General features: G+C 37.8%; 1 protein-coding gene across 1 annotated transcript; it reads left to right on the top strand.

Moving 5' to 3' along the window:
- Positions 1-535: 535 nt before the first annotated feature.
- On the top strand, positions 536-2,195 carry LOC131155832 (pectinesterase 2-like). Its single transcript, XM_058109278.1, has 2 exons — positions 536-1,412; positions 1,507-2,195. The coding sequence occupies exons 1-2, from the start codon at positions 536-538 to the stop codon at positions 2,193-2,195; spliced, it is 1,566 nt and encodes a 521-aa protein (XP_057965261.1).
- The last annotated feature ends 11,703 nt before the right edge of the window (positions 2,196-13,898 follow it).

The raw sequence follows: 13,898 nt of genomic DNA on the forward strand, positions 1-13,898 counted from the left end.
CATTTTAACTTCAATGAGATTAATTTACTATTTGGAAATGCAAGTGTTTATATTCATGGTTATGTTGTGTTATATTTAATTTCTAATCCAAAAAAATGTAATAATATAATGTAGTATATATTTAACAATCGATTGTTTCTATATTAACAATAATGATATATGTAACTGTAACTTAAGTGTTTTAACTTGGATCATCCTAATCTCTTCCATTGAACTCAAAAATGCATATATTTATAGGTATGTGTGTGTAATAATTTATATATTCAATTAATTAATTAATATTGTGAATTTTCATGAATCAACAACTCAATTAAGTATATTGATTGATGTAAACAAGTCACTTTCTTAATTAAGATATATGGACCAATATTTATAATTTAAATAATAAATTAAAACATGAAGGATTGGATCTCCACAACTAGCGAGCCCTCCTTTGTTTCAATTCCCCTCTATATATAGACGTACCATTTCTCATGAAATCCATGCAAATCCTCATCATCACAACAACCCCCCTCAACCCCCATAACCTAGCAAAATGGAACTTCATTCATTTCTAACCCTAGCACTGGCCGCCCTTCTCCTCCTTTCGCCGGCCATCTCCGGCTACTCTGCGGACAACGTGAGTTCGTGGTGCCGTCAAACCCCCCACCCCGAACCCTGCGAGTACTTCCTAGCCCGAAACCTCTCCACCACCGCCTCCATCCACCAAAAGTCCGACTTCTTCAAGCTCGCAATGCAGCTGGCGCTCAACCGCGCCAACCGTGCCCAAACCACCGTCCTCTCGCTCGGCCCCAAGTGCCGCAACGAGCGGGAGAAGGCGGCGTGGGCCGATTGTCTCGAGCTCTACGAGTCCACCGTCCTCCGCCTGAACCAAACCATAAGCCGCGCCACCAAGTGCACCCAGGTGGACGCCCAGACATGGCTCAGCACCGCGCTCACCAACCTCCAAACTTGCCGGGCCGGTTTTGCGGAGCTCGGCGTCGGTGACTACATCCTTCCATTGATGTCCAACAACGTGACCAAGTTGATAAGCAACACTTTGGCTCTCAATGTAGTTCCCTCCTCCCCGGAGCCGAGCTACGGCCGGGACGGGTTTCCCTCCTGGGTGAGACCGGGCGACCGTAAGCTCTTGCAGGCTTCTTCTTCTCCTGCGTCTCGAGCAAATGTGGTAGTGGCGAAGGACGGATCGGGGAATTACAAGACGGTGAGCGAGGCCGTCGCGGCGGCAGCGAAGCGGTCCGGGACCGGAAGATATGTGATTTATATCAAGGCAGGGATTTACAATGAAAACGTTCAGATAGGAAGCAAGCTGAAGAATATCATGTTGGTCGGAGATGGGATCGGAAAAACTGTCATTACCGGTAGCAAGAGCGTCGGAGGAGGTTCCACCACCTTCAATTCAGCTACTGTTGGTGAGTAAAATCAATATATTTATTTATTTTTTTAATATTGTCTGAGACCTTTTCAACACCCAATTAACTTTGATTTTTCAATTTTGGGTTTCAGCTGTGGTCGGAGACGGATTCATTGGCCGACGGATCACATTCCGGAACACCGCCGGAGCGAAAAACCACCAGGCGGTGGCTCTCCGGTCGGGCTCAGACCTCTCGGTTTTCTATCAATGCAGCTTCGAGGGCTACCAAGACACGCTCTACGTTCATTCGGATAGACAATTCTACAGAGAATGCGACATCTACGGCACCGTCGACTTCATCTTCGGCAACGCCGCCGTCGTCTTCCAGAACTGCAACATCTACGCCAGAAACCCTCCCAACAAGACCAACACAATCACGGCGCAAGGCCGGACAGACCCCAACCAGAACACCGGGATCTCCATCCACAACTCCAGAGTCACCGCCGCCAGCGACCTCAAGGCGGTGCAGAGCTCCGTGAAAACTTACCTCGGGCGGCCGTGGAAAATGTACTCGAGAACGGTGTTTATAAAGACGTATCTCGATGGATCGATAAATCCGGCGGGGTGGTTGGAGTGGGACGGGAATTTTGCGCTTAACACTTTGTATTACGGGGAGTACATGAACACCGGACCTGGGTCGTCGACGGCGAATAGAGTGAAGTGGGGTGGGTATCGTGTCATCACCAGCGCCACCGAAGCTTCGAAATTCACCGTCGGGAACTTCATTGCCGGCGGGTCTTGGTTGCCGTCTACGGGTGTTCCGTTCACTTCTGGGCTTTGAATTTTTTTTTTTTCCAAAACTTGGGTTTGATTAAGTTGGTTTTTTGTTGTTCTATATTATTTGGATTTATTGTTGCATAAATAATAATAATATGATGCCACAAGAATAAGGCATTAAGGAGGGCGGATTAATTGTATTAATTTTTAGATTTTCAAGATAAATTTGTCATTCTTACAAAAGAAAAATAATTAGTAAAGATATTTCTTTATTTTCGTTGGCTTTGAAGTTTCAGAGATTGCATAATTCTAATTGATGAGTCATGAAATATTGAAATCGGAGGTGCCCAAGTATCTGTCCAACTTTTTATTTTGTAAAATCTTATTGCAGGCTCGCAGCATGTAGCTAGCACAGCACATTTTCCATCTTACGTCCCTCCCAAGGCCCATTATACATTCCTTCCTTTTTTCTTTTTATTTTTTTCAAAAAACATAATATAAATTTCATGAAATTTGAATTTGTGTGAATTTAAAAATAAATTAATATAATTTTATGTTATAATTTGTTGAAATCAGCGCCATATAAATTTAGTCTTCAAAATCTATGCTTTTAAAACAATCTAAGAAACATTAAATAAGGTTTAATGTTTGTGTACAATTGAGTGTTTCATCCACCAACCCCAGTCCATTTTTTTGAAATTGTTGAGCTATAGAGGAGACGTCGGTAGCCACCTCCACCAACTAGTCCACCTCTATTGAATTTAATCTCTACCTACCATTCTCATCCATGGCTATATACATGGAGATGTGTGTGTGTGTGTGTGTGTGTGTGTGTGTGTGTGTGTGTGATGAATGTGGTGTAGAAGAGGAAGAGTAACTAGTGAGGGAAGAAATTATGTATTGAGAGTTCTTTGTAATATTCAGATTGTTATTGAAATCAAAGAGTGTTTGTGTACAATTGAGTATTTTCTCATTGAGTTCAATCACAACCAATGATTGAGCAAGTCCCTTCCATCCGTTAGTTGTATCAGAGTGCCAAGGTTTGCCGGAATTCGCCAAATATAGGCGAACAGAGAGGAATTCGAATTTTTTCCCAGATTTGAAGTTGCTCAAAATAAATTTCTGAGCACACCATTGCATAGAACACCTAGAGACGAGTCCAAATGTGAAAATCACGTCTCAAATGGAGTCCGGGTACCTTCCCACGCGCTCACACGCGCCAATAGTTGATACTACGTCGACGATACGCGCCGTCACGAGTGTTGACTGGCGACATCATGCACCTAATGCGCTGACACGCTCCTTTTTCACCCGACTAACGCAACCCGGCTCAGAAACCCGATTCATCACCCGCCAATAGCAGCTCATACCAAAGACTCGCGAGCATGACTAGACCCGAAGACCGACCCGCGTCCAGATCCACAGATCGTCACTGACAGCGGCTTGTCATGAAGATGCCACGTGGCCTAACGGCGCTATCTGGCACCATTTATCTATCGTTAAGAAAAACCAACCTAGCCAGACCGGTCCAAAACGGTTTTTTAGCCAATTCAGTGTTATTTGGACTAGTCCTTTGCTTCCCAAAATCGATTCCTAAAGGATTTTGACCTTCTGAACACACTGGTGGCATTGCATTTGTCCCCATCATTGTTTTTTGAGCTATATCGAATCCGATGGTGAACGATACTGCACAAGCGGTCATTCTAAATTTGACAAAGGAAAACTACGACAACTGATGCATTCAAATGAGAGCCCTACTAGGTGCTCAGGATGTCATGGACATCGTTGAATATGGGTACAAAGAATCCTCATCAAAAGAAGCTGAAGTATCTACATGTGATGCTCAACCAACGACCCTCTGTGCCGATCAGAAAAGAGATTACAAAGCCAAGTCCATAATCTACCTGGGCTTTGATGTGGCCACCTTCAAAATTATCGCTTTCGCCAAGACGTCCCAAGATGTAATGCCCAGGTCCTTTATACAAACCCAAAGTGTCACTTCACATACATTATACTTGTATCTGATAAACATACATAAACAACCCGCCCTAAAGAGAGCATCAGCAAGGGTTCATCAACGAACCCAAAGTCTTCATCGACGAATGTCCCTATAGTTCTCGTCGACGAAGTACACGTGTCTCATTGTTGAGAAGATGCAGAGAGTTTGGGAAATTTTAGAAAATTTCAGGTTCATCAATGAATTAGCCTTCTCATCGACGAAGTGCCTTCATGGGTTCGTCAATGAATCACCTGAACTCGTCAACGAATGTCAGGCTATAAATATTGAAACCCTCATTTTCAGCGCATGATTCTCTCTCCTCTCACTCTCTCTGTAACGACTTACTATTTCTTTAATATTATTATTATTTTTCTATATTACAAATATTCTCTATCTGTAATACTACTGTTAATTTCTCAGGCTCAAAGGAGTACTGACGAAACTCTATGCACCATACATATCTAAGCAGCGGTATATAAAAACTAGGAACTACTATATACAATACCAGAAAACTACCATATTCTGAAATATATTTATAATACAGAAATACCCAGTGACGTTACTATAATTTGAAAATTATCCCAAAACACTGGTATCTCAAAATCACCTACCCTTTCTTGTTTGGCAGTACAAGCTAATCTCAATTCCCCTTCTCTTTTTTTTTATTTTCTTGTATTTTCTCATTTATGAAATAAAAAAAAAATTGCCTAATTTGTATAAGCCCCGAACAAAATGGAGTGTCTACAACTGGACCTCTTTATAGGTTTGTTACCTAGGATGACTGTAAGATTTGTCTCTTGGCTTCCTAAATTAACAAATCTATAAAGAAAAAATGCACAAATTTTAGACCGGGCCTTATATAACAAAACCCTAAAAAAATAAAATTATGGATTTATGAAGATGTATAAAATTCAAGTCAACTCAACAAGCTTACAAAGTAATGTGTAAAGTGTCCTGGTTTATGAAAAGATCACTACCACAGATTTAGGAACCATGCCATGTACCACTAATAGATTACAATTTTGACAATGAAAACTCAGATTTGGGAACTAGTGTCACATACCTCCGAAATAGCCAAAACAACTTGAATGTGACTACTCGGATTTGTGAACTAATGTCACGTGCATCTTAGATAGCCAAAACAATTTGTACATGTCTACTCGGACTGCCAAGATATCCAAAATAAATTGGATGCGACTACTCATATTTGGAAACTATTGCCACATGCTTATGAGATAGTCAAAATAATTTGGAGGCTACTAATTAGATTGACGAGATTGTCACAACAACATGGATGCAACTACTCAAAGTTTCTAAGGTAGTCAAAACAACTTGGATGCGACTACTCGGATTGTCAAGATAGTCAAAACAACTTGGATGCAACTACTCAGATTTTCTAAGAAAATCAACACAATTTGGATGTGACTACTTGGATTGCTAAGCAAAATAATTTGGATGCGACTACTTAGATTTTCTGAGGTAGTCAAAACAATTTGCATGTGACTACTCGGATTGCTAAGGTAGTCAAAATAACTTGAATGCGACTACTCTAATTTTATGAGGTAGTCAAAACAATTTGGATGCAACTACTCAGATTTTCTAAAGTTGTCAAAACAACTTGGATGTGACTACTTGGATTTGAGAACTAATACCCCAAATATCCAAAGTAAACAGAACAATTTGGAAGTGACAACTCGGATCCAAAACATTCGAAGTAGACAGAACAATTTGGAAGTGACTACTCGGATTTGGAAACTAATGTCCTAACTATCCAAAGTAGGCAAAATAATTTGGAAGTAACTTCTTAGATTTGGGAACTAATGTCTCAAACATCCGAAGTAAACAAAATAATTTGTAAGTGACTATTCAAATTTGGGAACTAATGTCCCAAGTATTTGAGCTAGTCAAAACAATTTGGAACAGATTATTCAAATTTTGGAACTATTGTCCCAAGTATCCGAAGTAGACATAATAATTTGAAAGTGATGACTCAGATTTGGGAATTAATGTCCCGAATATCCGAAGTAGACAAAACAATTTGGAAGTGACTATTCGGATTTGGGAACTGATGTCCCGAGTATCATAAGTAGAATGCAAATCATTCCAATTTGTGGAAAACGATGAATTGAAAGGGTGAGAAGTGGAATGATCACTATTTACAAAATTAATGCAGGAAATTTGTATGATATAAAAATGATGATGCATGACATGAGGACACATCCTAACTCTACTCATGCAATGATAACACTTCAAAAAATGCATGGGGATTGTGTCCTATTGATGCTATGTATGCAATGCATAAAGATGCACAATTTTCTTTTTTTAGGTATGCTTGTGAACCAATGCCTATCCAATCAACAGACTAGGTTCTACTACCAATCTTTGCCATAACTCAATTTTGCTCTTCATTTTTCAAATTCCAATGTGATGTGAGTGCCCCTAGATTTTTCTTACCATATCTCAATTCACCTCAAAAATCTTCAAATTCCAATCTAGGAGAAAAAGATTTCATGTTTTGCCCATGATGCCCCTATTAACAATCTTCAAGGAGATCACACTCTTGAGCATAAAATACCACTCATGTTGCCTGATGTGAATGCCCCTGGATATTATTCTCTTATAACTTGACATGTCATCTGCCTTAGGCTACTTGTGACCCAATTACTCAAGAATGTTGATTAACCGATGTTTCACTGGATTTTCCTGGCATTGGCACCTTAAGGACTACACTCTTAATGTTTAAATTATTTTGAAATTAAATGAATAAATATACAATCAGATAACACAATCTCATTAAGGATACAAATGAAATGTTCAAACCTGATTGTTTACATGGTTTCCATGTCTGTTTAACAAAAAGTGGCTTCACCTGTACTCTTACGCATGTAACCTTAATGTTAACTTAGATAACCAATTCAACGGAAAAACATCTATTTTTTTTCTTTTTTTCTTTTTTTTCACCCCAGACTTGCTTTTTATATATATATATATATACCCCAAACTTGCTTTCCTTATGGGAAAAAATTAGAAGTAATACTACCCATTTGCTGCATCCACTTCATCACTATTCCACTATAATTCTGATGTCAACTTCTAATAGTTCCTTCTTTATTTGTGTTCCATAGCCCATTCCAGCCTTTCCATCTTGAATTGTGATCAATATCTTATCGGGTATTTTGATCAGTATTCCAATCTCATGGTGGACTTTAAGACACGGGACGAAACATAGGTTAAGGATACAAGCTTTCAGAAGAATAGGGAAACTAAGGCTTAAAAACCCCTCCCAAAAATGACATGTATGCCCTTAATGGTGCAAAAGGTTGACCAAACTTGTTCTCTAAACAAGTTGCCTAAATACCTGATTATGATCAGGTCATAATGTAGTTCAAACTCTAATGAGCTTATCAATTCATTTAACGTGGTGGCACATACCAATCGGTTCAAAACTTTCATTTGGACCGTAATATAAGCTAAGGGTATAAGCTAAAGAAGAAAAAAAAATTAATAAAGCTCAAAATCATCAATTTATTAAGGTAACATTTGTCAAAGATCACCTATAAAATATGCCCCTCATCATATTTTTTTTCCTTTTTTTTTTTTTGTTGTGTTTCCCTTCTTTTACAATATTTTTTACTCTTCCTTTTATGAAGGGATCTTCGTTCCCTTTTTTATTTGGGATTCACTTGGGTTCTATAATAATTTTCTTGAAACTGCCCCAATGTGGAGGTTGATCCTTTGATGGTGCATTCAAAAAAAAAAAAATAGACTTAACAAGGCTAGCAAGGGACTTCTTTTTTTTATTTTCTTTTGGGTAACAAAAAGAGAGTTTGTCATCCTCTTGTCAATATCTTACGTTAGATGAATTGCCAAACATTAGGGGACCCAAACCCAAGTTAAATTTTTGGCAAATTAACTTTAAGAAAAAGTTGGTTTAAAAATTAAGACTCAAATAGGTTACCAAGTGGTAAATGCATTGTTTGGTTCTTTTAGGTATACTGGCCAGTCGAATATAATCACCCATCATTTAATTAGAACACAATCATTATACTCATAAGACACTAATCACAATTTAGAATAGAAAGAAGAAAAACATTTCTCATTGATCTCATGAAAAATACACACATGCCACCAAGCAAAATATGATAGAGTGTGATAGGTCGTCCCTATATATATCAACTAATAACAATGTTTCTCCTCATAAGACCCTTAATAATTTGAAATCCATTTCCCGCAAGGATCCTAATGAATTGTCAACATCCTCTTCTAAACTAGTTTATCTCCTTAAAACTTTTGAAGTGAGGCTCCAACTAAGCACCAATCATGAGGTTTTTTCTTTTCTTTTTCCTTTTTCTTTTTTTCCTTTTTTTTATTTTTCATTTTTTCATTTTTTTTCTACACCATTAAATGGATTCCCAAAATCAACTATTGGCTTGAGGTCTTCTATACTGGCAAAACCATTTTATGTATCCCTACACAAAACACAAGCAAAACTAGACAAAATTTGGCAAAAAGTGACAGTCAAAGGATGATAAAATGAGATGAGATTAAAATGCATTTTATTTTATTTAAATTCAAAATAATTAGAGCAAAAAGAATTTATGGGATGTATTCCTCTTATTGACGATAGTAAAGAAATTCATAAACATCCCTAGAATTTCATTGATTTCATAATCACTAGGTAATCAAGCACATGTCACTCATTTAATCCAGTTTTCTACCATTACTTATGTAATAACCCTAAAAAAGGATATAGAAGATTAGTTGAGTGATTTCAAAAAAATAATAATTAATTAATTAATTAATTAATCAGATTTTAAAAAAAAAAGAAAAAATAATAATAATTTAAATTTATTTTTTTTATTAATAAAATATATTATTATTAATATTAATTAAATATATTATTATTATTATTATTATTATATTTTCAGGAAGGCTCTGCGCAGGTCCAGAGCCGCCCCACTGAACTCTCTCTCACTCCTCTCATTCTCTCTCCCTCTCTCCTCGATTTCATGATGGATTTTTGTCCGATCGAAAATTAAAAGATGCCTCTGGACTCCATTCTCCGCTGCCATCATTTCTACCGGAGCGGATCAATGGTAGGAGCCCCCCGGAAGGGGGCCTTCTTCGCCCTCCACCTAAGCTGAGCAGGAAAGACCCAAAGCCAATCCCAGGGAACAGTGAAGCTTCGTAGGGTCTTTCTATTCAGGTGCAGAGAATCCGCATCTTCACGGACATGTCTATTTCACTGAGCCTCTCTCTGAGACAGTGCCCAAATCGTTACGCCTTTCGTGCGAGTCAGAACTTACCCGACAAGGAATTTCGCTACCTTAGGACCGTTATAGTTACAGTCGCCGTTCACCGGAGCTTCAGTCATCGGATCCCCTGTCATCAGGTCACCAACTTCCTTGACCTTTCGGCACTGGGCAGGCGTCACCCCCCATACATGGTCTTACGGAGACCTGTGTTCATAGACGTATCTCCTGGGGTAAGCCAATTTCTCCTTTTTCTTTAATTTCTTGCAAATTATAAGTCTGATTGACGAACGGACACCACTACAAGAATCTAGGGATGATTCTCTACAAGTCTAGCGGGACGGAATTCTCGTGGGGTCGTCGTGAGTAAAACCCCAAATTTGGGGTACGGGGGTTATTAAGGGGCTTATTTTTAATTAATTATGATTAATTTAGAAATCTTAAAATGTTAGCATCTATAGTTGAAGTAGAATTTTTGAAATTTAGGGTCCAGGTGAGCGCCGCAAGTGTAATTTTGAGACCCGCAGGTAAAATTCAGAAAATTAAGTGGGGGTGTCAAATATTGGTTTGAAAGTTAATTTGGAGTACATGAGGCCTAGGGAAGGCTAAATGGGTAGTAATTTGGGGAAATGAATTAATTAATCTAGGAAAATGCAAATTGCAAGAGTTGAATTTCGGGTGCCAAGAGTGTAGGATTTTGGTCCTAACGAGATTCGCAGTAAGTCAGGTAAGGGGAATAAATTATAAAAGTATTTTTAGAATTACCGTTTGAATTAATATATGAAAATGAGCATATTTTATTTTGCCTAAAAATGATTATGATATAAATATTAGATAAATTGTGTGGCATTTGAGTAATATTAAATTGTGATGTTTTGTAATGTAAAATATAACAATATGTATTTTCTGAGAAAATATTGAAACAAGAATGATTGATGTGGTTAGTGGAAAATAATGAAATGTGATATTTATACGTGAGTAGAAATTATTTGCATGAAAAATGAGATTGTACAAATTACTGATATGAGTATTTTGGGAAATGTGAAAATACGTGAAATATGATATGTACTATTATGAGATGATGGAAAGTGCACAAAAAATGATGAGAATATTTATATTGAATTAAATTGTGATATACTGAAATATGATTGAAGAAATGTCAATATTGCACAATAATTGCGGGTAGGTGGTATTCCTTTCCTACTGATGCCGTTGGGGAGGTATGCTTGGTATGGAAATTGTGTGTGTGAAATTCCTACTGATGTCATTAGAGAGGTATGCTCAATATGGAAATTGTGTGTGTGTGTGTGTGTGTGTGTGTGAAATTCCTACTGATGTTGTTGGGGAGGTATGCTCAGTATGGAAATTGTGTGTGTGAAATTCCTACTAATTCCGTTGAGGAGGTATGCTCAGTATGGAGATTGTGTGTGTGTGTGTGTGTGTGTGTGTGTATGAAATTCCTATTGATGTCGTTGGGGAGGTATGCTCAGTATGGAAATTGTGTGCGTGAAATTCCTACTAATGTCATTGGGGAGGTATGCTCAGTATGGAGATTGTGTGTGTGTGTGTGTGTGTGAAGTTCCTACTGATGTCGTTGGGGAGGTATACGCAGTAGGGAGATTGTGTGTATGAAGTTCCTACTGATACCGTTGGAGAGGTATGCTCAGTGTGGAGATTGTGTGTGTGTGTGAAGTTCCTCTGATGTCGTTGGGGAGGTATGCTCAGTAGGGAGATTGTGTGTATAAAGTTTTTACTGATGTCATTGGGGAGGTATGCTCAGTATGGAAATTGTGTTGTAAGGTTCCTACTGATGCCGTTGGGGAGGTATGCTCAGTATGAAAATTGTGTTGTGAGATTCCTATTGATGCCGTTAGGGAGGTATGCTCAGTATAGAAATCGTGAATGTGTTGAGAATTGGAATCATGTGATCTATTGTATTCTGTAAAGTACATAAATGTGAATTTATGTAAACATAGATATGTAATGAGTTAGAATGGGAAATGATTATGAAAAATGAAAGAGTGTGTGTTGTATAACATAAATAATGGAAGCGAAGTAAAACTCTCCGCCTGAGGGCTTACTGAGTAAGGTGAGTGCCCTGATAGGTATCAGATGTAGTCATTCCTAGCAGCATAACATTATAGGGCAGAGAGAAGCTACCTGTATGGGTGAGTAATCTTCCTTATTCTCAGGAACTTCGCGAGTAAATATGTGTGGGGAATAATTGAATTTGAGAAGTGATTTTAAAGTTTATAAAAGCTTGTGTTGTATACCTATATGATTGTGAGAATATATTTATCAGTGTATTTTTCTCAGATGAAATGTTGTTTTGAAAGGTATAGCATGTTATAACTGAACTCATATGGTCACACACTGTAAATAATTTATTCCTTCTTACTGAGATGTGTCTCACCCAAATTACCTAAATTTTTCAAGGAACAGGGATAGGTCAGGTGATAGAACTCCGAGACCATAGAAAGTTGGGACCCTGACACACAGGGTGAGTTTTGGACTAGGGGAGGTGTAATTCCCCTAGAGTTGAGTTGTTTTGAGTATGGGATGGTAATGCATTTGTATATGTATGTTGATACTCTGGGTATTATATTCTGGTTGTTAAGTATGTATATACTGTCTTCCGCTATTAGTTTGTATAATGAAATAACTTTTAACCCGGTACCCAATGGGGGTCGGGTCATATGAATGGTAATATGGTGGTTGACGTGGCCGATTTATGGATATTATTGAGGACAAGTGAGTGTTTATTTATTATTGTTAGAAAAAAATTTGTACAAAAATCGGGACGTCACAACTTATGTGTCGGATTGATCCACTGCCGAAGTTGACAACCATTCAATCTTTCAACCCAGGATAGAATTCTATTAAATGAGCATCTTCTCCTACCTCGCACTACCTCCTCCATAAGGATGACCTTGTATTGCTTGCACCTCCTCATATTTATTTTTGTTCATTCCTTCCTTCATAGTTCCTTGTCCAATGCTTGAGTTGCTCATCCTTCCCATCTTAAATGTCCCTTCAAATCTTTCTCCAATCATTACAAAATCTGTAAAATTTTGTTGAGTTCTTCTGATAAGATAGCCAAAATATAGATCTTTAAGGGTGTTGACAAATAAAGAAATTGTTTCCTTATCCTCAACTGGAGGATGAACCTGTGATGTCATTTCTCTCCATTGGTAAGCATATGCTTTAAATGATTCACTCATCTTCCTTTCCATATTCTGTAAAGTCAACCTATCGAGAGTCATTTCAATCACATGTCTATAATGGGTAATAAATGCATGAGCTATATTCTTCCAAGTGCGGATCTTTGTGCGATCCTACTGGATATACCATCTCATGGCCGTGCTAGTCAAACTAGCTTGAAAATAATGGATTAACAACTTATTATTATTAAAATACGCAGCCATTTTCTGACAATTCATCTTCAAATGAGTTATTAGACACTTGAACCCACTAAACTTCTTTCTTCGTAGATCACTCTTCCTCTGCACTCTCTTTCTTCCACAAACCTCTCTCTCTTTCTCTTTTTTATCTCTTTGTCTCTCTCTTCTCTTGATATTCTCGTTCCTCTCTGTTCTCTCTTCTTTCTTCATCTATTTCTTTCTTTCTGTTTTCATTTTCTTTTCTTATCAAATATCACTCCTTTTATTCTTTATTTTGCAAATCTGGATCGAGAAAGAAATATAAGCAGAGAACTTTAGGCTCTCTACCTTTAAGCTCGGATCAAAGATTTCAAAGATAAGTCTTAGTTTCTTTTCTTTTGTGTTCCTTTTATTTATTTATTTATTTTTGGTTATTTTCTTGAATTCTCTTAGCAATTTTCCCGCAAGCCAAACAGGTTGGGATTTGTTTGACCTAGGTTCTAACCCAAGTTAAGTGGCTAGCTAGGTTAGGCTAACTGGTTTGGGATTTCAGCTATGTTGAATTAGGCCAAGCTATGGTTGAATTAAGTCTGGAGCAAGGCTTTGGGCTATGACTAAATTAGGCCAAAGCTCAGGGATTAGCTGGTTGGGTTCCAGGGTAATTGGGCTTTGGGTTTTAATTAAATGGACTTAAGCCACTTGGGTCGAGCCTAATAAGCTTAAGTTAGAAAATGGGTTTTAGTTCAATTGGACTTGATAAAAAATCAATGGTCAATCGTTAATGGACCCAAGTCCAACTTTGGTCTTCAGGTCAACCATTTAAGATCTGGGTCAGATTGACCCGGATCCAAATTGGATTTTGGGTAATCAAATTTGGGTTATTGGACCTATGGTAATCAGGAATTGGCGTTCGGATCTAAATCTTGAAGTCGGATGGGTAATTAAACTGTTTTAGAATTCCTATTTAAATTCAAACCACAAGATCTTGAATTCTAAAATTTTACAATTTTAATTATCCAAAAAGTTAGAAGGACTAAACAAAATTAATAGAAACCAACATTTGTCTTCCAACTCCTCTAATCTTTAATCTTGCTGCCAATTCTCCACTAGACTGAGCCTCTAGCTCTGCAATTCTT

This window comes from Malania oleifera, chromosome 5 (assembly GCF_029873635.1).
Source record: "Malania oleifera isolate guangnan ecotype guangnan chromosome 5, ASM2987363v1, whole genome shotgun sequence".
NCBI lineage: Eukaryota > Viridiplantae > Streptophyta > Magnoliopsida > Santalales > Ximeniaceae > Malania > Malania oleifera.

Excerpts from the sequence above, each read along its gene's own strand:
- LOC131155832 (XM_058109278.1), top strand. The coding sequence starts at position 536 with ATGGAACTTCATTCATTTCTAACCCTAGCACTGGCCGCCCTTCTCCTC. Across the intron at positions 1,413-1,506 it reads CTTCAATTCAGCTACTGTTG|CTGTGGTCGGAGACGGATTC; the intron begins GTGAGTAAAATC and ends TTTGGGTTTCAG.